The 24,864-nt window shown below is 39.2% G+C and overlaps 1 protein-coding gene across 1 annotated transcript; it reads right to left on the bottom strand.

Moving 5' to 3' along the window:
* Positions 1 to 1,660: 1,660 nt before the first annotated feature.
* On the bottom strand, positions 1,661 to 24,863 carry GPI (glucose-6-phosphate isomerase). The gene is made up of 18 exons (XM_005152179.4): positions 24,659 to 24,863; positions 20,010 to 20,100; positions 19,455 to 19,523; positions 16,546 to 16,665; positions 14,422 to 14,505; positions 14,192 to 14,338; positions 12,420 to 12,491; positions 11,282 to 11,326; positions 10,393 to 10,446; positions 9,398 to 9,458; positions 7,771 to 7,814; positions 7,393 to 7,545; positions 6,911 to 7,040; positions 6,478 to 6,554; positions 4,855 to 4,983; positions 4,323 to 4,398; positions 4,176 to 4,242; positions 1,661 to 2,679 (listed from the first exon to the last, which is right to left on the bottom strand). Exons 1-18 carry the CDS (start codon positions 24,775 to 24,777, stop codon positions 2,556 to 2,558), a joined length of 1,662 nt encoding a protein of 553 aa, XP_005152236.1. The 5' UTR covers positions 24,778 to 24,863; the 3' UTR covers positions 1,661 to 2,555.
* Position 24,864: the final 1 nt, after the last annotated feature.

Genomic DNA, 24,864 nt, shown 5'->3' with positions numbered 1-24,864 from the left:
TTACATTGACTGATGCATCCCTACACTACGTCCAGAGGCCTTCAAAGGGAACATATATCTTGTGGCTAACACACTGGGCTAAGGATCAGGGATCTTGTTCAGCTCATGAGTCTGACAAGTTTCTGCTTACTTTAGGTGCACTATTACCTTTCATTCTCTCTTGTATCGTGACAGACATCACCAGGGAGCTCAGCCATACCCACTGCACTTCCCCAGTCAGAAGTGAATTGGTCAGACCTTCTAAGTACTAGAGCACTATTTTACCAAGAAATGTTTTGTTCTTGCAGGAAACAGTAGGCTTGGTATTACACAGAAGGATTGAAGCTGTGGCTGCCCACCCCTGGCAGTTTTGAAGGCCAGGTTGGAAAGAGCTTTGAGCAACCTGTTCTATCGGGAGGTGGCCCAGCCTGTGGCAGGGGGCTGGAACCAGATGAGCTTTGAAGTCCCTTCTGACCCAAACCAGGCTATGATTTAAACTGAAGCACTAGAGCTGGTGGCTGCCTGAGCTTTATGTGGCTTTTCTGCCATCTTCCTCCAAACACAGCCGCAGTCCATTGCTCTGCACTCTATAATCTCCCCGCTCAACGGCTGCCGGGGAGAATCTTGCTGACGCTTCTCCGCAGGCACTGTTTGACTATGGAGCTGTGAGCCGCCGTGCCACGACCAGGTACTCACTTCTGACTGGCCCTACACAAGCGCGTCGCCAGGGGGCGCGCCGGAGCGCAGGGGGAACGCTCGGGGTGCCCAGCGCATGCAACGGTCGGTCTGGAGGGCTGCGCAGGGGCATGGTGCTGAACGATACAGACCCCGAGAGGAAACCCCTCAGAGCCCCTTCTGGTGTCAGCGAGGGTGACATGCTTCCGAAAAATAGCTTCTGTTTCTTAAAAGAAACAACGCTGATGACTGAGTCTTGCCCCTGGCAAGATCACTGCTGCATTATAAACTGCACAGCATATGTGTGGGGCTCTCCCGCTTTAGGTTTTGAGATAAAGGGTGGTAAGCACACAGTGTGTTATAACTAGGACAGGGTGTCCCTGTACAGGGCAGAGGGGTTAGGACTAGCTAATGCACAAGGTCCCTTCAACCCCAAACTGTTGTGGGAGGCTATGTTATATTTCACATTGGTAAACTCCATGCAAGGAAAAAACAGGTTTTGGAAACAATACCAAGCTTACAGAGTAGCAGAATAGATATAACTTCATTCTTTTCCAGGACACAAGGTGAGACAACAGCACTGGAATGAAACAATAGGCTTGACCACTCAAATCATAATGGGTATCTAAACAAGAAGATCTTGCTTCACACTTACCTCTACAGAAAGCAGAAGCCATGCATTAAGCACATGCTTTTACAGAGACAGATAAAAAGTTTAAGACCTCATACAGAAATAGATGCCTCCCTCTAGTGGTTTCTCTTTTTGTGACCATGTTTTAGGTGGGGAAAATTGCTTTATAGTTGAATAAAACCTAAGCAACTAAGCACAATATTCTGAGTTTAGCAATTCAAATTTATACAGGTGGATTTGGTAGTGTGCCACATCTGCAAGATCTGTCAATGAATCTGTGCTATAAAGACATGCATTGAGAGTCACAAGCTCAGACCTTGCAGCCAGAGTGGCATCTGTCATGAAGTGTTCAGGGTATGAGAACCACAGTTACTATTCATTTTCCTTTCAATGCTTTGTATTACCTTTTTATTAAAGGTGTTATAGAACAATAGTCACAGCATGCCAGTCTGCTAGCAAAGGTGAGTTAACATTGGTAGAGAATAAAAGATGGTATAAGCACCTTGTTCACAAAGTAATTTTTTAAGTTGTTGGAACAGAGATGCTGATTTGAGAATAGTGAGAGAAACTGCCTCTGGAGGATACCAAAAAATGGTTTCTTCTGCAAGTGATCAAGCTTTATCATCAAACTCTTGAACATTGGTTGGAAAATTAGGTTATCACTAGCACTCCAGGAGCTTTCTTTTTTGGACAGCTGTATACACAGGGCTGCCACAACATACAGAAAAATCAGATCTTTTACAAAGATTAGAGAGCTTTCTTTTTCACAGTAGCACTGGATAACAATCTGTATCTTGCTCACATGCATCAAATGAACAATCTACAGCTGTTAAACATTCTAGTTTCCAGCTCACAGAAGAACTAGTCCAAAGATACAGGAGTCACTTGGCTTCAGAGAACTTTACACAGTGAAGCAAATGTTACTAGGTCTGCACTTTAAAAATAGAGTGAAGAAAGTTTACTCATCCATCATACTTTTTATTTTCCATTACCAGTATGTGATCATCTTTAAGGAAGTGAGGGATATGAACTGAGGAACATATCAGCTGCACTTTACAGATTAACAGCCACAATAATAGTAAGCAACTCTACAATCTCTAGGTTTCACAAAACTAGTTTTCATTTGTAATACTTGACGCAAGAAGATTAACTGCAACAAGTGACACTATATCTGTAAAGTGCTATTTGTTAGAAGTGGCTAAAAAAGCACAACTACAACAGATCTGGGTGTTCGGTGGCTAGATTGTTGATCTCCTCCAAATCTTTAATTTCAGGCTCTGTGTTTTTTGATGAAATTGATGAGCCCATTTGTTGAGCTATCATGAGATGTCACAGGAGCATCTGACTCCAGTTCAGGTTCAATTTTCTTGGCAAGTTGTTTTCCAAGCTCAACTCTGCATTTATAAAAGCAAGAGAAGAAAGAACATCATTAGTGCTAACAGCCTGCAGTGTTTACTGTAAGATATTGACATTAAAGATAGATGCCAGTAGAAAGTAACTTGACAGTGAACACTATGATCAATGTTTCCCTCTCCCCCCCAACTAACAAAGTTAATATTATTCAACTGGGCACCATTCATGAACAAGCTGGAATTCTCACAGCTGCTTAACTGAACAGACAGATCTCAAATTACAGGATGTCTGAAGAGAGAGTTCTGTTGTAAGAGTTAAGCAGAGTCTTTTCCCCTTCAGTACTCAGTTGTGTTATGCAGCCTGCCTCAATGCAGAATGCATTCAGCTTCCTACTGTTCACTCTTGAACCTGTCATCACCTAGAACACTGATTTGCAGCACCAGGACAATAAACAACAGCTGAGTTACAGGCCTAGAAGCCTTCCACAACTTACAGCATGCTGGTCCAACAGTTACAGCCACAGAGACTAAGGACCTAGGATATTCAAACAGCTGCAAGAAACTAGGCTGGTTCTACAGTATCCCCACACTGCATAGTTTTGGATGCCATTCTGGATTTTGATGTGTTACAGTAAAAGCTGTAGTTACTCCTATCCCACACCTGATCTCAGTTTGTAGCATTAGCTACAGATGCCTACAGACATCAGCTTTTATTAGTCAGTTTCTACTGCAATAGCTTGCTATGGTAGGAGAGCTCTAAAAAAATATACAAAAAGCAATCCTTCAGCCTTTAAGACAGCTTAGTGTCAACAGCTATTCTAGGCCTGCAGAGCAAACTTGCTCTTCAAAATACCCCCCGCAAAAGCATAAAACTAGGTTCCACCTGAAAAATATAATTTCCCAATCCCTCTTTCTCCTGCCAAGTGTTCATGCAGTATGTTGTACAGTTTACATTGTTTCAGATTAAAAATAATCTGATTAGCTCCTGGTTATGTCTTCTATTTTTAAGACTGACAAACTCCTCAAAAATCTGCTGCTCTCCACATGGAACTCTACCATGAACCTTGACCACAGGTGCAGTCTGACCTAGGGTTCCTGTATATGAAGACATCTGCCATGAACAGTCTTTCATATCCAGTATAGGAGAACTAAGAGGCAGTCTTTTGCTTAACAGATGCCATTCAAACTGCTTACTAAATGTTTCTAGAGGTAATTATTTTTTTCCATTCTAGAAGGGAAATTATTTTCCCTTTCCAATTCTCAGAGCATGTGTTCTGCCTGCTTGACTATTTTATTCATTATTACTGCCTCTTTTCTGCATTCATAGTATTTTCTTAATAAAACAAAACAAAAGGTCCTTAGTTAAAATTGCATCTACAAAATTATGAATGGCTGACCAAGGATACACAGTGACTTACCTACTGCTAATCTGTTTCATTTAAAACTTTCATAATCAGTAAAACATTTAATTGTCTTTTCTCCAAGTCATGACAGATTAAAGAATACCACAGTACAAGAAACATATCAAGGAAACTTACCCCCACTGGTCGTAACTGTTAATATCCCACATAACTCCTTGAACAAATATCTTGTGCTCATACATGGCTATAAGCAGAAAAAGATGTATCAATTAACTTTACCAAAAAAGTCTTAATATGCATTCACAGAGGAATCTATTTACTTACCAATGATGGCTCCCAGAGTGAATGGGTTGAGTTTTGTAAACATTATTGAATTGGTTGGTCGATTTCCCTCAAAGACCTTTCAAAACAAGAATTACATTGTTAGCTACTATCTTCTAAAACTTATATCAGAAACTTCAACTTTGTATTTTCCTTACAGCCCACATGGCACCAGCTGTATTAGCAACAAAACCGAATTCCTGAAAGCTTTAAATGCTAACAGCTTCAATCATAAAATTGTATCATTTTCACGTTTTATTAAAAACAATGCCAAGATGTTATCTCCAAAGAGTCTCACTGACTACTGTGGTCTACAGGAAGTAAAATATGAGTCATTATCCTACAGCCAAAGATAAGATCTTTTCTGACAAACTTCCAACTCGAACTTCACAGCTGTCAAGACAGTAGCACTTGACAGCCACCGGAGGGCACTGCCCCATTAGCAAACTCCATCGAGCATCAGACCCCCCTGGAGCGCCCTCACCACCACAGCAACCAGTCAGAGGAAAGCTGTCAAATGCCAAAGCCTGGTTACCTTATGGGGAAGAAGCTTCTCCAGAGCATCTCCACTCAGTCCTGCTGCTTGAAGTTCCTTACGAGCTTCATCAGCAGTCTTTCCTTTCATCAAGGCCTCAGTCTGAGCAAGGAAGTTGGCCAAAAGGATCTAATAGGTAGAAATAAAAACTTCAACTCAAGCTACCGTTTCCTTAGCTAGAAAAAGATACCTAGGGCTTGAATCTAGACCAAGATACTGATTATAGTTACAGCGCTTGTTTTTAACACTATGGCAGCAAGATGTGCAATACTTATAGCTGCATAATGCCTGCTATTGCTTTTTACCTCGGAGTGCCAGGAAGTTTGATTACTGTCTTAACAGTACATGTATCCATAGACAACCAGGAGTGTTTTGCAGAGTCCTGCCCCTAATGAGTCTGAGCAGTGAGAAAAAAGGAGCCATAATTTTATGCAGCTCTTTCACCCAGTGTAGTCTGTACTTTGTCACATGCTACACCATGGCTGTAGATTCAGCTGAATAGGGTGCTGAGTCATTAATTTAGATCATGCTTTATCAAGGTTGGACAACATGATCCTTGAGGTCCCTTCCAAGCAGGGATTCTGTAATATGCACGGACTGCCAGGTGCAACAATTAGTCAAAAAAAAAACAGCTAAGACATATTTATTCTATATGAAGGAAAACCACCACAGCATACCATATACCAATCCCTACCAATTAAGTTTTTAGTCTCCTATTCCTTGCCTAATGTTAGCTTGCACTTTCATCCTATTCATTACACTGAGCATAAACTCTTACTGTATCTACAGTTGATTTAAACCTTTTCTCCCCTTCTTTTGCAAAGTCATGTTCTTCTAAAACTTTTGCCTGGACTTGGTATTGCTTGACAAAAAGTACAGTAACACAGTTTTATAGAATTCGAATTCTGACATCATGAAAAGATTGAAATCTAGTGAGGAAACATGCTTTTTTTGAAGCATGCACTTAGTAGTAGAACTGGACATGTTTCTACTTACAAAACTTGAAATTGTTCAGCAGTTCACTGCAAATCTTCAGTTGGATGATACAGTAAACTACAATTGGGCTTGTTAAAAAATATCTGTCTAGAAGGCTTTCACCCTAGCCATGTTAGTATACTCACTAAGTTCTGTCCTGGAACAAGATTTGAAAACCTCCTTGGAGATGCTGCTGCATCGGCTCTTGAGAATTTACTTCTACTCTGCAAGAATTCCATTCCTTACAATTAGAATCATAGAATAGTTAAGTGTTGGAAAGGACCTTAAGATCACTAAGTTCCAACCCCCGTGGCAGGGGCAGGGACACCTCACACTAAAAAAATTCCTACAAGGCGTTTTCTCTCCAAATACTTAATTGGTCAACTCTTTCCAGCCTCCATAGGCTATCAGACCACACCACTGATCTGCCTCAAGAACTGTGGCTGCAGTTTCAAAAACAAAAATACAACTCTATTACATAAAAGATGTAATCATGATTAAGATCTTTTCAACCCTATTATAAATGTTCACAAAGTGTATGTATAGAGTTTCAAAAAGACATTTAGAAATCTTGCACACTGCAATACTGAGTAAGCTCCAGTGCCTTCAGCCACAGTAGTATGGGTGCCCTGACAAGGAACTTATTACCTTGTGATGCAAGCCATTTCTGATTGGATGCTGGGTCTGGACTGGGATCAGGAAGTCACAAGGAATCATGCGAGTTCCTGTAAGAAAAGGCACATTAATAACCCTGCAACATGAATGTCTTAGAAAAAAAAAACTTGAACTCTCAAAGCTAAGACTCAGCCATGTAAAAAAACCCAAACTTTTTCATTAACAGCAGGGGGAAGTGACACTACAGCTTTGTAGTTTTATCTTTAGTTCACCATCCTTATTGTAGGGTTATAAAACCTGCATCTTGTAGCCTTCAAAAGCCACTAATGAATAGCACCATAGCAATGTGATGCTAAGGAATATAAGAGTCCAAACTTTAAAACACTGTAAAACCTGCAGACTCTTCCAGCTTTGTAGCTATTGAGAATTTAATTCTAAACTAAGGCAGTGAATAGTTTTATTTTACCTTGATGAATGAGTTGGTAAAAAGCATGCTGCCCATTGGTGCCAGGCTCTCCCCACACAATAGGGCCAGTATTGTAATCCACTCGAGAGCCCTTCTTGGTAATGTATTTGCCATTAGATTCCATATCACCCTAAAAGAAGGGAAGGGCTGTATTAGCATTCTTGCAGAACCACACAGTATCAGTACAAGTTTCCATACATACTTCAATTACAGTAAGTGTTGCCTATTTATGGAGGCTTCGTAAAAATCAGGGATAGAGCTGCTTAATGGACATCATGATAATGGATGTCTGAGGGAAAAAAAAAATCTAAATTAACTGAGTAAAAAAACCTGTACTGAATCATGGCACCAGTCTTATTTAAGCCCTTGCTAACATAAGCAACTGCAATTTTAACCTAGAAACATGCATTCAGGCTCTAGAACCAGGATGGAAGCATACCTACATACTTGCTTCTTGAAACTTAACCCTCTCTGAGCCTTACCTGCTGGAAGTAGGCAGCAAAGCGGTGCATGTATTGGTCATAGGGCAGAAGGGCATGGGTTTCACATCCATAGCAGTTTATATACCATATCCCCAGTACGGCCAACAGAACAGGCATGTTTTTCTCCAGCGGAGCAGTGCGGAAGTGATTATCCTATGTGACACAAAGGAAAATTACACTTTTGATATAGCAACTGTTATTCCTCACAACTCTTAAATTATTTTTATTGTTGTTTTGATCCAGAGAGAACTCCCCAAGCACAGACATTTAAAGGCATTGAAAAGACATAAGAAGCTTAACTTCAGAAACCAACCTGCTTTCTGTTATCTTACTAACATCTCTTAAGAGAAACATCTGAAATAGGCATCAAATACTCACCATCCAGTGGGCTCCTGAAAGCAGGCTCTCAAAGTTGTCAAACCCTAAATGGAAAAAGTCAGTTTGAATTTACTACTACAACTCAAACTTTATTTTCCTTGTAGAGAAAATTGTAAACCACTTAAAATTCCTTGTGTGCAGCAAGGCTCCCAACTATCAGTGGAGTTTAAGGCTGCACTTTGACTTCTCCTGAAATCTGCATCCTGTAATTCTATATGCTGTTATGACTGAAGCTTCAGAGCAAGTCCAACTTCATGAAGCATACTTCAAAAACCTTTGCCTAAAATCCCCATTCAGACAGAATAAGCAAGTAGAAGGAAAACAGAGCTATGTATTAAAGGCTACATAGCTTTCATTAAGTTTGAACACTTGTTCGCTTCCCAGCCACAATGGGAAACACATGCACTCCCAAAACACGAGGGCAAGGCTAGTACAGCAGGGATTTCTGTGTTGGTCTGAGGAGAAAAAACTAATCATAGTTTTCTCAAAAAAAGATTACCCATTGCAATTAGTGTATTTAAATCAATATTCATTTCCACTAATAAGAAGTTTAACATCATCATTTCCTGCAAAGCCAGGCACGCTGATTTTCATATGGAGATGAAGTGCTTAGCAATCAAAGCAGCAGCTCTACCTACGGTCAGAAGCCAGCTTTGGGAGATGAAGGATTTAAGAGTAAGAAGTGCCAACAGACTGGCTTGTCAGCCATCAGCACCAAATCTGTCTGACAACAGAGATGAACAGTTTATTACAGACAAAACAGCAAATGCCTGAATGAAGTTTATTTTGCTGTTCAGAAAGTTTTTCTACACATGACAACTCCTAATCATATAATTCCAAAGCCACCAAGCCCAATGTTTTAATTCTAACCTCAGTTCAGGGTAATTTAGCTTTTATTTAGAGAAATAAGTGACATGGCTTCAGACTTTTAAGTATTTGAAAGTGATGAGGAAACAAATGCAAAGCTGCTAAACAACCTTCTCACCAGCCAACAGCAGAGCTCTTTGAGCTCTTTCACATTAACTGTGCTCTCCCCCTGTATCTGAGATCTGGATCAGAAATACCTATGCTACAATACTAGTAGGTGGGAATTTGTTTCAAGGGTCTATGTTTGTTCCATGATCAACTGCAGACAGAAACACCACTCCTATATCATCAGGCCCTATAGCCTAGAAAAACAAGTACTGGGGACAAAAGAAAGTAATGAGAGAAGCCAATTAACAATGATAAACAGAGCTCATATGCAGAACTGGAGACACAGAGCTCTGATGTTTAGTATGCATATGCTTACAGAAACTACTCAAATAGTTTAGGAATGTCAGTTGCAAGGTCTGATTTTCAACATTGACATGGCTTTACATATAACAGGCACTTTTGGCTACACAAGTGACTCAGGAGATAACACAATTTGTCCATTTGTACTTAAGTATGCATAACTTCCAAAACTGCATTTACAGTATTAAAAACCTCAACACTGCCATTGCATTGGATTTTCTTCATACAGCCAACCACTCAGAATAGAGTGGGTAAAATAATATTTGCACCAAAACTGATCCACAAGACACTATCATTAATGTATTCTATAGTTACATTTCTGCAGAAAAAAAACATCATTAAGAATACCTACCAATGTGCAGGGCAATGGAGAGACCAATGGCAGACCACAGAGAATAGCGGCCACCAACCCACTGAAAACAAAGAGACCGGTTTAGATAGGAGAAGTGCAAGGCTTTTAAATTCAAATTTTTTCAATCTATGAGGAAATAGCAGCGTGTGCTTAGATTATTTTCAGCAAAACCAGCATTTCTGGTGATAATTAACTGCATTGTTATATGGTATGGTCAAGGTAACCTGCACTTCACAATAGCTCCCTAATGAATCCTCACATATGCATTTTTTTGTTTTACTTTAAATTTATTCTTCTCATCCAATTTGAGTCCCATCTATTGAAGATCCCTTGATTATTCCAATTCACCTCCTAATATTAAAATTTCACCTTGTATTAACTGCTTTCCTAATGTCACCCCTCTACAGGTAAAGTCTGCTTCAGTGTGAAAATCCTGCTATCTAGGAAAAGGTAAGGCTCTACAAATATTTTTAAACAGCAGTTTTAGAAATCTAGAGTTTGTCAGGCACATAGTCAATGAGGCATAAACCAACCTGTTTCTAATTAAGTATAAGGGCCAAGACAAGGGCAGTATACTTAAAAACATGCATCTGCTACAAAATATCAAATTAGTCTCCCATTTCTGATGTTTGACCTTTACAAGCCTAGACCCCCCGCAACCAAATGTCACAGCTTATAATAACTACTTACACAGAGGAATAACCTAAGACTTGTATCTCCTGTTACCCAACAGCTGATTAGACAGCCAAGAATACAGAAGACTCCTCTTCAGACCTTTGACTGCAGGATTTTAATGGAATGGGCAAGAGAGGAGACTGTTTTGCTTGCTGACAGGTACTCAGTTTAGTTGAAAGTTGCAGATGTTTCAGTACAGAGTACAACTACTATAACTTCAGTGTTTTGGCAGTTTCCTGACATCTAGTTAGCATTTTCTGACACAAGTTAGGTTATTGTAAGAGTAAACATCTACTACACAACATTAGACATTTACTTACATCCCAAAACTCAAACATGTTCTCTGGGTCAATTCCAAAGCCTTTAACTTTAGGCTAGAATAAAAAGAAGTAAATAAATAAACCCAACTACAACAAAAAAAGCAATTAAGAACACTGTACGTAAAACCCAACAATCTTTAAAAGCTTTATGACTAGCAAATAAAACCCATAAGCTGGATACCTTTTAAATATGCAATTCTCCAACTACATCCTTGATTTGAAAAATACACAGCATCCATCAGAAGTGTACCTTCCTTTCAGAGATCACTATCACTCTTCAGCAATCTCAAATAAAAATCAGTGACATACACATTTTCTAATCAAAATGGCAACAGTTAGGAGTTGAACTGACATTCAGTTTACATCTAACAGAACCAGAATGGAAGAAAGTAATTTCACACCACAGTGACAGCCTCTCAGTTACTGCACAGCCTAATAGCTTTTGGTCTTTATCCTTTTGCATGAAACACCACATTAAGGTACATTACGCTCATCATATACTACAAATTATTCACACAAACTACTTGCATCACTTCAGCACTTGAGAAGTCTAGAAGAGTAATATTTACATAACCATTCATACAAAAGTAAGCAATTACAGGTAACATTCATTAATAACAGGGCAGTCATTTAAAGTATAAGAGATCTGACTTCAGATTTAAAACTCTAGCAGAAAAAGCACAAGCCTACAGAAAAGGTCCAAACCTGATACAGTTCATTACCCTAGAAGTCTTGTATATTTTTTTAATAGAAAAAAGTTATGCTTCCTTCAGGAGGAAGGCTACCTTTTGGTATGCAAGTAATGGTGTCTTAAAAGGTAGGCTTCCTTACTGGATTTTAAAATGAAGCCATCTTAAAGGTACATAGGAAAAAAATAAAATATACTTACAGCATTGGTAGACAAGGCAACGAAATGCTTGGCCACAGCTGAAGGCTTGACAAAAAACAAACACATTGTTAGATCTAGGATGCTAATTATTTTGAGTTCCATTCATAAAGCTTATTGCTACCATGTAAACAAAACACTGCTGGCTATCAAAAGTGCAAAAAATTTTTGCATTATATTGACTTTCTTATTCACGTTCAGTGTGGGATCTGGCAGTGTACCTGCCTGAAGATAACATTCCGACGAAGCCTTGCGGAAACAGTCACTATTTAGAGCAGCACACCATTTCCTTAAGAATATGTTAGCAGTCTGGAACATCACTACCACCACTGTGGAGCACATGGAGTTTGTTGTACATGCACTACCCTTCCAACTAGAGTCAAAAGGTCAAGACAAGTGGTATTACTGATAAATCTCAAGCTCCAAATTTAGACTTTGGTCTTTCATTAAGTAGTGGGGTGGACAAAGATGAGTTGTCTGCAGTAGTAGTGTAGTATGGAGTTTTGAAGTCCAGCTTTCAAACTGTGTACAGCTACCCTGATTGGAACATGCTGAAGATCATCTTGATTACCTGAGCAGGCAGAATCTCCTTTTTTCTCTTAAAGATTAGAAATAGCAGGGAATGAACCAAACACAAGGTTCCTATTCATAGCACAGCCATCTGCCACTGAAATGTCAGTATATCGCTCCAACCATAACTTCAACTTTTTAAATATTTGCCAAGAATGGGAAGGCAACGCCACATAGACACTATATTCTTGGCTTTTCATATCAGCAGTTCCACTAAATTATTATCCAGCTCTGAGCCAAATGCAGCACTATTACTTAACAGGCAGGATTTGGGGGAACCATGCATAACAACCATTTATAATGAAAAACTGATATTCACTTTGATTGGACATATAGTCTGTCACTAACCATGAAACACTGAAATTATATATAATAAATTATACATTATAATATATATTATATATATATATATATATATATATACACACACACATACAGTATTTGCTGAGCTATTCATCTTATGTCTGAGCAGCTATTGGCTCTGGTCCAAAGCACACAGAATGACCAGGGAGAAACTGCACAAGAAAAAGCTCTTGCATTCCATTATGCAACCTAAACATATTAGACTTACATCATTAGCAGCATGTAAGAACCACTCTTTGGCCGTTTCTGCATTGGTGATAGTTTCTTGGGTGGTGAAAGTCTGCCCATCAGAAAACAAAGTGGTATGTAAAACACTGTACTTAAAACTGAAAACAGTTCAGGCTACTAAAACATTGTATGTTCCAATAATCAGAGCAGAACAATTGCAGATACTCATAATAGATACCTGCTGTCACATTTCAGCAAAAAAGCAAGCTTATCAGTCCAAAAAGACTAGTGCTGTGACATTTACCTACCTAGTTTTAAACTAACATGTATCTGAAATCAGAATAGTTATTATTCCCCATTTCCTATCTTCCCTATCCCAAACTGCTATGCAAAACTTTGAGACTAAATTATCTAGTCTTTCACTAAATGCAAAGTTTTACCATTCAACTAAAAAGGAACTAATTAAGTATCAAAACAGGATAACCTAGCTTGATTGTCATCTTGTTCTTCAATTTCTACTTTTTCATGTAGGAGCACTCATTTCTCCCAAGACTCTTGCCATAATTTTGTTTTGCTGATTAGAGGAAAACATTTTGCTGCTTCATGAAGTGTGCACAGAAGTTCAGTCATGCAGTTTTGCAAATATCTACAACCATTCTGATTTACTCACCCATCAAAATTCAGCTTTAAGGGCACTAGACTGAACTTACTCTCATCTATCTCAGAAATATTTTATTATGAAACACAAGCCTTTTATGGGAAACAAAAAAGTGCCATTCATCCTCTTCCAAACATATCCAATTATCTAACTACAGTCTGGCAAACAGAAATAGAAGTGTTACTCTTTCAATTTGCCAGTCTTCTAAACCTTTGAACTGTGGTCATTCATCTCAATTATTCAAAGTGACCATGTGCATTAGTTTGTGAAGTTTCTTTATTGTGCCATAAGTTGTTGCTTGGCTGCAGTATTGCCAAAATAAGATAATGAGCACCACAGTACAGCATCGTCAATATTACATACACTCATTTGTTACAGATTGTCTTCAACAGCAAAAAGGTTCTACTGTGCTTTACAAATGTAGGCAACCCAAGTTATGTAACTATGAAGTCTTCATCAGTTTCCCCTGTTGACAGAAGCATTCCTCAATGCAAGATGGCACAGCAGTTGTGTTTATAGAATAGTTAATATCAAGGCAAGATTTGAAGGCCTGCAGTCTGTATTCAGAAATAAGTGCCATCTTTGCCACTTTGTAAACAAAGCAGCTTATTATATATAGTGCTCAAGGGCTCGTTTATTTAGATGTAGATGTATTGTCACTACCCTAAAACAGAGTGAAGATTTCCAAACTGCATGCAATTAATGCAAAACATTAATGCAGAACCAGAACACTGTTAAGTTACACTGTACTTAAGAAAAAGGACCAGAAGTAACCTTAAGTAAGAGTAAGGAATAAGGCAAAAAAGTCTGAATTAAAAAAAAAAATAACCACACAGGATCTGACACTCTACCCAGTAAAATAAAACTTTGTGAATAAAGCTGAAAACTTGTGTTGACCGAGAAACACAAGTTTCTAGACAACACAAAACTGCTTATAAGTCTCTCTTGTAGGGGAAGTAATTTTTAGCACTTGACTTCTGGATTCCCAAGTATTTCAGTAGCAACACTAGACTGCACTGCAACTTCAGGATGAATCACAACAGACCTGTTTAGAAACAGTCTCTGATCTAGATCTTTCTGTGGACACATTTCTATTCTGACTGAATCCTTTACAGTTACAGAAAGGCACACTCCAGTGCTTGTAAGAGACATACCTTTGATGCAATGATGAAGAGTGTAGTGTCTGGCTTAAGCTCAGCCAGGGTTTTGGCTATATGAGTACCATCAATGTTGGATACAAACCAAACACGAGGACCTCCCTTGGAATATGGTTTCAGAGCTTCAGTTACCATCAGAGGTCCCTGGATAGAAGCAACAAAATTTTATCTTCACTGCAAGCATACACACACAAAAAGATGCAGAAGATGTATAGAAGTCATCTTACCAAGTCAGAGCCACCAATCCCAATATTGACAACATCAGTGATTGCCTTTCCAGTGTAGCCTTTCCATTCACCACTACGGACTCGCTGTGAGACAAACAAAGTATATTGCCGTGACTCTTTTTACACCTAAAGTTAGTGATTCTAACACTGAAAATGCTGGTTTCAGGCACTGCTGCAGAAAGTCTCTGAAGACAACTTTCAAGCTTCTAGACTTTAAAGCCTACACACAAAGCTACCTTCTTAACTCAAGATTTAATTATAGTCAACATAACCGTTCATTAAGAGCTAGAAGTCTATTAGGACATACTTAAAAACACACTGTAGTATCAAACTCTCCTTCTGTACGGACTGCTATAGCAATTACAGTATTGACAAAGGCAAAAGAAACAAAGCTAAAAATGAAAAGTATTGGGCATTGAACTATTTGCAACGATTATCAGAACCAGAAGGGGTTAAGTCTTCAGAAGCAATTTTGCTAACTAAACTGGAAGACATTAAAATAATGAATACAGCCATGCAGATAGTGATTTACTGGCAAACCAAACATTCAAAAAGCTTTTCTAATGCATGTATGTTTGCAGTAAGATCTATTTTCTGGGCAGGTTTCTGCTCTATTGTTGTCATTTTAATAGTTACTGTGAGTTCTGACAAACAAAATTACAATCATTAAGTAATTATCAAAAAACTGCACTGGATTTTGCCCATCAGATACCACACTATGCATTAAGTGTGTTCAATCACAAAATTAATCTTCCTAGTATCATGCACACTTCAACATATATTCCCCCATTCTAAATCAACTCTTCTATAACAAATCACCTGGTTATTCTGATAGCTGCTCTCCTCCACAGATGTTTAAGTTAAACCTTACAGAAAATCAATTTTTAATATATACTATTTCTGTAGCCTGTAGATCATGTTTTAAAATTCCATCTGCTTAAGTGAGTTGACTGTAACAAGCATCTTTGTCAATCTTTCCAAATGACCTGCTTAACATTACCTTTATTTTAGAGAAGATACATCTGCATGGAAAGTGATATTTACCACCAAAACCTTAATTAGTGAAAACAACTATACAGTGGAAAAGACATCACTGAATTTCTGTAGCCAATTCAGTTCTTGCGTTATCTGAAGAAAATACCAAATTCAGACCAATTAGCATCAGTTAACAATAAATGCGGTTTTGGCATTTATTCATTAGGAGCTGAACACAGTACAGGCTCATTTTGTATACGTTAACAAGTATGAGCTGGCAGCAATTACCTGACACTATCCACCTGGATAAGACTCAATCAACCAAGTTAGTTCCTCAGAGCCATATTTAAAATGCACTAAAACTACCCGGTGAACTTTTACTGATTAGTTTTATCACATAAATTTGACTTCTTTAGAGTACCAAGTTCTTCAGAGCATTTCCTTAATTGATCTGACAACATCTGACAACATCTACATTTTAAATATGTACAGCATCAAAAAAAAAACCCAAACAATCAATGGTATTTGAAGATAATGCTTAACTGCTGTATTTAATTAGGGAATAACAAAAATTTCACACCACTAAAGTTGTAACAGAATGGAATCAATTAGAATCTGACATAAAACCAGTCTAAGAAACTATTTAAGCAGAGTGTAATCAAGTTGCAAGTGAGCGGGTACCTCCTACCTCTCTGATTTTACAAAAATTGATAGAGGTAGTTTCTACTCGATAGAGACAACTGAAAAATTAGCAAGAAGAAAGGCAATATCTGAATGGCACTAAACTCCTTATAAGTCTTCTGAAGTAAGTGCAAGATTAGTGTGAAAAGAGCAAGATCTAGAGAGCCTATTAAGCAAAAAACAACAAAAAAAAGAAGAAAAACCTCAATAGCAAAACAAAAACAAACAAAAAAACCCAACAAAGAAGAAATTCCAAAACCCAGAAAAGCCAAACTGAGCACAGAGAGAAAGGAGCTAATCATACTAATCCCAGCTCTAACTCCATGCTTGAGCCAGAACTGTTACTAACATCAAAACAAGGGCACAGTAACTCATGTGAACGAGCCCACAGTGCTTCACAATATACATAAGAGCTGGGCTAGGTATAGAATAATTACATAAGAAGTATGCTATGGTAGTATTTTATACCTGGCAGAAGTGTTTCATTTTGTCCAACACTTTGTTTACTTCTGGAACAACATCCTTCCCATCTACAAGTATTGGCACATTGGAACGATTTCTGAGAGCAATATGAAGCACAGCTCGGTTCTGAAACAAAAAGGGAAAAAATTAATGAAGCTATTTTCAAATCATACCCAGGGGTCTCAGATGCTGCATGCAGGAGGCAGTAAAGCCTTCACATCTTAAGAATACTTTAGATTAACTGGAATTAGCAGAACAGTAGTTTAAGCGTATATTTGTACAATACACACTCTCTCACTTCACAGAATCACTGCAAAGGGCTTACAAAAGCACAGTATGCAAAGTAAACAAATAGCTTATTTGTTTATATTGATAAGAAAGCTCAAGATCCCCTGAAAAGCAATTAATAACTGAGGGTCAGAATTCAGCAATAATCAGTACTCAGTGACCTTAATTCTTTTGTCATGCTTCAGGTAAGAGAATGAAGTTGATCCTATTTATGATAAGACTGAAAATCAATTATAACAAGCAGCCAAAGTTATTTTCTCTGGCATTTTCTCAATTACCCTGAGTAATCTATTTCGTATAGGAAGAGACACATACTTATGGATTTGACAAAACAGAATAGCCATATTATTCTAACCATTGCTCACAATTAAATGTTCCCATAATACTGACACACCAGCTATATTGGTAGTATCTGTGTTGGGAAAAAAAAAAATCTGTTAGTGTGCACCATTTTATGTTAATTCTCCAGTTATACATAAGTCAAAGCATTGAAATCTGGCCTGTGATTCACCTGAACTGCAACAGCTTGAATCTAGGATGAAGGAGCTAGTCAATACTAATGAACAAATTTAGTCTGTTCTACCTCATTGTTCCCTGATACAGTGAGAGGCATTGTGAGACGAAGACAACACAAACAATACGAACTGCCAAGTCATGATTTAAATACCAAATGTTAATTCAAAAATCATTGAGTCTGACTTGGAATATGAAAAAAGCTCTTTCAGTTACTAATTATCAAAGGGTACCCACTTGTATTTGTGGCGAACAGAGGAAGGTTTCTCTGCAACTCAGCCATGGAATGGTATTTGATAAATACTGCTCACTATCCAGCTTGAGGGAAGCTTTGTCTTGATCAAGAGAAGCAGTCATATTTGACCTGATGTCTACTGTTAAATGCAAGTTTTTTCTAAATATCAGATGGACTAAGATATATGTCCTTGTAACGAGGGGTTAGATTTGAGATACCTGGCAATGCACTTTGTGCCTTACCAAGCTGCAAGTTTTAACTCACCTGGGACAAACACCTGGCAATGACACACTTGGACACACTATAAAGAATTTCCACCTAAGCACACACCATGCAGCCAATGCCTGCAGCACCAAATACAGACAAGTCTTAAAATACTTGAAACACTCTAAAACAGAACAAGAGTAGTAGACAATTCAGCTCTTGTCATTAAGGAGCTCCCTTCTATCATATTGCTTTAGGTTTACTCAGTCATGCTGTTTGAAAGTATCCTGTTTTTAATGTCTCAAGACAAATTTCATGTTGTCCACATGCTCTTATTTCTGAGCCAAAACAATCTGATTTGGTATTCTACACAAACAGAAAAAAATAAGCAAGACAAATCTAATTCTAAGTCAACACCTGACTAAATGAGAAACAGGACAATACAAAAAAGATGTTTCTAGACTCACCATGCAGGTAACTGCTACAAGAAAATTGAAGTATCAAAACAGTAGCAAAGCAGAGAGTTAGAAGCCAAGTACATGGTTTAATACTGTGTTTAAGTGGTTTCTGTGAAAATTACGTCCTTCTAAGAAGACTTTAGCTGCTACCTTTGTTCTCATGTAGACAATGAGGAGCAACTCCATAATATATGGTCAAAGACGTGCTAACCCTGCAGCAATTTGTTATGTGAGGCTAGTGAGACACAGTATCTGAGGTGACAATTATCCAGGTAGGTTTAAGACATCACCTTCTTTTCCACTTCCATTTGAAAGCATTGACAGAAATTGAAAGCATTAACAGAAAGGAAAGGAATCATCTCTTCAGTGAAGCTTTATCTGTGTGTGCATTTTTGCAAACATGAAGTATTCTCAAACAATACAATGTCCAACTGCTGAGTTATTTTAAGCCAACAGCTTGTGCAACAGCTACATCAGTCAATAACCAAGCCAAAGGAAATAAAGATTTATTTTCTTTAAAAATTTACTTCAGATGTACAAAATAGCCTTTAATCTTAAAGGCAAACTAATAAATCACACTAGAGAGTTTCTATGTTTCCCTATTTTTCATTTCAGAAGAAAACATATATTCGGTTTTCTGTATATTTTGGTGAAGATTAAATGTAATTTCAACCTTCATATCTACAAAAAGAGCAAGATACTCATCCTCTTACTGAAATAGGTGGCTAATTTCCCCAAGATTGTTTATAGTCTCTACTGTTAAACATTCCAAAAGATAAGTAGCACCAACAGCCCAAAGCAGAAAGTATTCCACAATCCTCACTAATACTTTGTAGGAAATTTACTAAGCTTTATGATCACCAACAACAGGCAAAAGCATACAAGGAATACCTGCAATGCAATACTCTGCTCTATACCCACTACAAGACCTAAACTTATCCTACTTTCTATGAGTGAAGACCAAAAAAAAAAAAACCACCAAAATCTATAAAATTAAGATGTGTGTGGAAGGGAGGATTGAATAGCTTTAGCCATACACATTTTCTTCTGTCTTGGTCAGAGCTGTTAAGAATTTCTCATTTAAGTAGTGCAGCAAGCATTACAATCACTCAGCATTTCAGAGTGAGTTGTTTTCAAGACTTCCTACATAGACGCGTGATCATCTGTAATATATAAGCACAACTGAAGAGGAGACCCATAGACAGAAATAGCCTTACCTCCGTGAAGTTGATCTTCTCTCCACTGAACATACGCTCTCTGGCACTTTCCACACCCCTTGACTTTGCCTGGAAAATATAAAAATAGATTCCTCTTAGAAACAGCATGCACTACAAAGGTCCAGCTACATCAAGTATGAACATTTACCATAAGATGGTGAAACAAATTACAGTATTAGATTAAAAGACCCACCTGATTCTACCTTAAAATTTCTCTTCTTGTAAAGCAAGTATTATACAGGCTGTTCATTTCCTTGAGAAGTTACACAGTAACATGTGCTGAATGACCAAGATGCAATAAATCCATCTTAATAATTCAGTTTCATGTTGTCATACTACTACGCAGTTCACTGATCCCCTGTACTAACTTCTTTTTTTTAAAGTGAAGAGGAGGTAAAGTCATTTTGCTATTGCTATTTTTGCTAGGATACATTTTTAAAAGAGGAAGCACTACCTGGTCTAAGCCTTTGGCTGCACCAGCAGCCAGGGAAGGGTTGTAAATACAGATACTAGGCTAAAGTGAAGTTTTATTAATTCAACATTTTAAACAGTTACCAGTTCCATCAGCATTTTCATCACTTCTTCTGTAACAAGGTTCTTTGAATAATCCAGTAAGATATCCCCATGATCAGTATTCACAGTCAGGCTGCCAAAACAAACAGGTTTTTTAATTGCAAATTCCTGGAGAAAAACTGTTTAAAGCAAGACTATGATAACTCCTCTATAGATTACAAAATAATTTGCATCTAATTATACTAACTTAGTAAAGATAACCTGAGGGACTGATTTGCCCCAAGAGTTTCATGAAACAACTTACTAGTGTGTTGTTTTAATTGAAAACCATGGTTTTCAGTAAACTAAATTATAATGTCCACTTTCTACTTGTGAAAGTCCAAATACAAAAAAGTACATTTAATGCATAGCTGGACATTCCCATTCTATTTTCACTATGCCACTAGCACTCTCTAGGCAATAATTAGCTTTTTCCTGATATATCATAGGTAAAAAGCTTACCACATTCTTTTGCTGCTAAAAAATTCAACTGTCTTCCTACAGGTCCTTTCAACAGTAATGACTACATAGTCATTATATTATATGGTAACTTGAACAAGCATGATTTAAAAACCTATACAACTTCATGTACAGAAACACCCAAGAACTATGCACAATTAAACTCTCATTTGTGCATGGTCAGTCTCACTGACCCAATGGAAGTCTCCAAATTATTTTACTAATCATCATCTGAAAGCTATAGCCTACAACTTCAAAACACAAGCACTTTTGGGTTTACTGCTGAGATGAAACACAGAAATGGTGGTCCAGTGGAAATCAAGCGGGCCCATTTGTATTACTAGCTTTGTAGCCATGGGAGAAGTTGTACAGCCCCTCTAAGTCCTTTACAGCACAGTTTTCTGCCCATTTCTTCTTTGCACTAACTGACAGCCAAAATACACATTTACTCTGAACTGTAGAACCCAAGTCCTTGAAATAGTTCAGTAGGCGTCCTATACAAGCACAGAAGGCCTTTTGTATCTTACTCTCTTGCTCCACTTGCACAAGCCACAGGAAATTGCATGCTTCTCAATTCTCCATGCTTCCACATTCTTCATTACCTCCCCTGCTTTCTCCTTCCCAACACTGAGCACAGAAATACGCACTGTCATTTTAGTGACCCTGTATGCCAGAGACTTCACAGGGACAAACCATGCCCTAATTGCTATTCCAAACAGATATAATATGAAAGATCAAGCAGAATTCTGCTAAGGAAGAATGAAGCTGAACTTGTAATAACAGTAATAATCAGCAAAGCCTACACATTTGGGTGGCTTTATGAACTTGAGGCAATTAACACAGTAGTGTGCCCTTTTTCTAGTCCTAAAATAGAAGAGAAAGTAAATAAGGAAAGGAAGGTGTCTTGAAGCACTGTCTTTGAAGAGTGTTTCTTTTAAAGGTATGAACACAAGGCAAAGAAGGAAAAACTGCTAATCACTGTTCTCTTCACTGGGCTGCAAACAGTAATTCTGAAACCCTGACCATGCAGCACAAGACTACCTGGAATACAACTAGCTAAGAGAAAGACTGTCACCTCTCACCAGCAAAATTTGCTATTTAGTGATACAGTACAGAAGAAACATAAGAAGTCCTTCAAGTCTGACAATTTATAATTTATTTACAGACAGCTCTCAGATTTTAACACATTTTACTAATGATACCTCAAGGCCATTACTATAGTAATACTACTTCAGTTTAAAGAAGTGGAGCTCTTAAAATTCTCATCTACAGTTTAACACAGAAAAATAATCTTTCCCAGTATTCTACTCCATGAACATGAAATCCTTATAATCTTTTTATTTACCTGACATACACTTTACTTCTAGAATTCATTCTTATTTTACTTATATGAATAAAAAAAAATCAATCTCATTAGAGCTAAAAGACAAAGTATCCCTTGAAGTTCTGGCTGCATTCAAATCACTATGCATTTGAAGAAACTGCAGAAAGATGGCATTCCAACACATTCCACGCAAAAAAAGCAAGCTGCAAGACCTAACTTCCCACACACTGTGGAGCACACAGCATGCAACATAATCCCATCTTAAACCCTTTGTTTAAACAAAGACCTAAACCCTGCAGCTCAGGTGCATTCTACTACACTATCCATTCTGCAATGCAGCAGCTAATGGTAGTACTACCTAGGTGGAACAAGAGCTTTGTCACGTAAGCCACATCCACATTTAAGTGATGCAGTCCTTAACTGAAAGGCCACCTGCAGCATCTCAATGATTTTCTCTCTCAACTAAATACAGACTAAAGCTGTATGCAATTCCTACATGTATTATTACACATGGATTCCCTGGTAGTATATTTTCCATTCAGATTGGAGGCTCTTTCTGATTCTTCTTAATGGACAAGCCAACTAGCAGGAGCATAATAATAGTGCTTTATATCCTGCACTACCTATTTGCATCAAGAGTAACTTAACCAGCATCCAGGTATCTATTATCTACTGACTTCTATGACAGCTGCATCAGATCAGTTCTAACCCCTTCAAAATAGTGGAGTTTTTCATATTGTTAAGACCCACTGTTTCTACCAGATCTTACATCTGGGTGACAAAGAACGCCAAAGGTATACCTTATGGGGTTGACTATACTCCCGATCAGGAAAACAGAAGATACAAATTCTGAGAAAGGCAACAGGAAGAGAGGATTTTCCATCTATATTTTGTAGGATATAACCACCAAGTGTAATGTGCTTGTAATAAAATTAACTAGGTACTTGTTTCTCAAACATAAAATACTCAGATTATGTTATTCACACCCATCAAATTTCTCCAGAACCAGGAAACACACGGGTGAGCATAAATTTCTCTTTTCCTTCTAAAGAAAGATAAGATAGTCAATGTTTTTATGACAATACCTAGCAGAACTAACTGAAATGTACTCACAAAGATGAATTTTACATTAAGATACAGGTGCAAACCACAAAGGACAGTGTGGTCAGTCCTCCAGACAATGCATGTTAACCACCATCATCCTGCTCATCTGGCTCAAAGGGGCAATCAGTGAGATGTATACAAGCAGATCTGCCAAACCAAATCAGGCTGCCAGTTCCGTAATTGTATTTTTGTATTTCATGATTAAAATGGCAGCTAGCGAGATTAAGATGCAGTGCTATCCCCAACAGGAGTACTTACTTAAGCCATTCAGGAAGGAACCTTGTAAGAAAGTGCTTCATTTTACCTTTTGATTTAACTAATTTACTTCAGCTTTCCCATGTTCCAAGGATGTTACCAAATTCAAGTCTCTTCAAATATAGTAGATACAAGGAAATCCTGCAACCAGAACTAGCTCTAACAGAGAAAAGCTAGATGTGTAGAAGATAATTTGATACAGTTCTTTAACAGTACAGAAAATCCTGTTAGAACAGCCAGATGAAGTCAACACTCCAAAAATTTAGTATACGTTTTCCAACAATGCAACTGACATTCTAAGGTTCATCTGCTGGTGCGTAGGACTTCATATGCGATGATTAATTACAATTTAAGAAGTATCTAATGCGCTCAAAAGGGAAGAAAAATCACTTTATCTCGGCCAATTCTGTAAAGCTTAATACTGCAACAAGTCTTTATCTGAAAGGTTGAGAACTGAACCTCAGTTTATCTACATTACCCATGCTCACTTTAAAACTAAGTCAGTGACACATCTACGTACTATTACTTTACAAACTGCTGGTCTGTATACTCCAACGGAGCCACACACAACTGCCGAGCACAGGCTCTGGTGCGCAGGATGAAACTGCTGAACGTTACCGTACTGCTCGCACTTACTTCCTCCTCACATGTTAATATGTTGCAATACATCTGCTGCAATGTGGATAGCATGAAGCAAGGGAGGGCTAAACCTGCTAACCATCCCTCTCCTTCCCGATCTCAGAGCCGAAGTAAGCACCGCCATACTCCTGACAGGTAGAGACACATGGATGGATGGCTCCATGTGATTTTATCGCGGAGCTTATCATGACTAAGCACAAGGGTGCGAGACTGAGCAACGGAGGACCCACAATGCCGCTGTGCAAGCCGCAGCCCGGCGCTGTGCTTCCCGGCACGTACCCTGCTGCAAGGATGAGTCAAGGACAAGCGGGCTCTGCCGCCCTCCTCGGGGGACGCCGGGCAGCGCTCCCCCGCCCGCACCCGCCCCGCTGCCCACGCCGCGCTCCCGACAGAGCTGCAGGCCTCAGACGCATGTGCCCGGCCTGCCATGGGCCCGCGGGCGGTCAGCACGGGCTCGGTCGTCTTTCCCTGGCCCCTCCGCAAGCCAGCGGGAGCGGCAGCGAGCGGAGCGGTTCCATCTGTGCGCGGTGATGTCCCCTTCGCTCCCCCGCCGGGCCCCGCTCCTCTCCCGGGGCAGCACAGGCAACAGGGAGCGCAGCAGAGCTCCGCCCGGCCCCGACGCGGTTGAGGCAGGAGGGTGCACCCCGCCCGCGGCAAGGCCCCGCTCTACGGCAGCGCCCACCTGAGGGAGCGCAGCAGGCAGGAGGCAGCGCTACACAGCCCCAAGCAGCCCCGAGCCTCGCACACGGAAGTGCCCATCGTGCCGGCAGCCTGAGGGCCCGGCGGGCGACGGTACTCGGTGTGGAGGGCAGGTGTGACTGCTACCTCGCGGAGCCGCGGGGGAGGGCGGGTGGGAGCAGCCCAGCCTCACCTGAACTTCTGGAACCGATCCTTGTCGGCCTCAAACAGCTGCCGCAGTACAAGCTTGGACGAGTTCGCCTTGTGCCACTCCACCAGCTTCTTAAACTGAGGGTCTCCGGAAAGCGCCATGTTTGCTGCTAGGGAGGGCTGCGGCGGACAACGAGAAAGCGCCCCGGAGCGAAGACGGCGAACACCGCAATCCCCAACGCCTCCGCC

Source organism: Melopsittacus undulatus, chromosome Z (assembly GCF_012275295.1).
Source record: "Melopsittacus undulatus isolate bMelUnd1 chromosome Z, bMelUnd1.mat.Z, whole genome shotgun sequence".
NCBI lineage: Eukaryota > Metazoa > Chordata > Aves > Psittaciformes > Psittaculidae > Melopsittacus > Melopsittacus undulatus.
The sequence above is the reverse complement of the archived record's forward strand: the minus strand, read 5'-3'. Positions and strand labels throughout refer to the sequence as shown.

Excerpts from the sequence above, each read along its gene's own strand:
- GPI (XM_005152179.4), bottom strand. The coding sequence starts at position 24,777 with ATGGCGCTTTCCGGAGACCCTCAGTTTAAGAAGCTGGTGGAGTGGCAC. Across the intron at positions 19,524-20,009 it reads TGAAAATGCTGATGGAACTG|GCAAAGTCAAGGGGTGTGGA; the intron begins GTAACTGTTTAA and ends TATATTTTCCAG. Across the intron at positions 7,815-9,397 it reads CTCCATTGCCCTGCACATTG|GGTTTGACAACTTTGAGAGC; the intron begins GTAGGTATTCTT and ends TTTTCCATTTAG.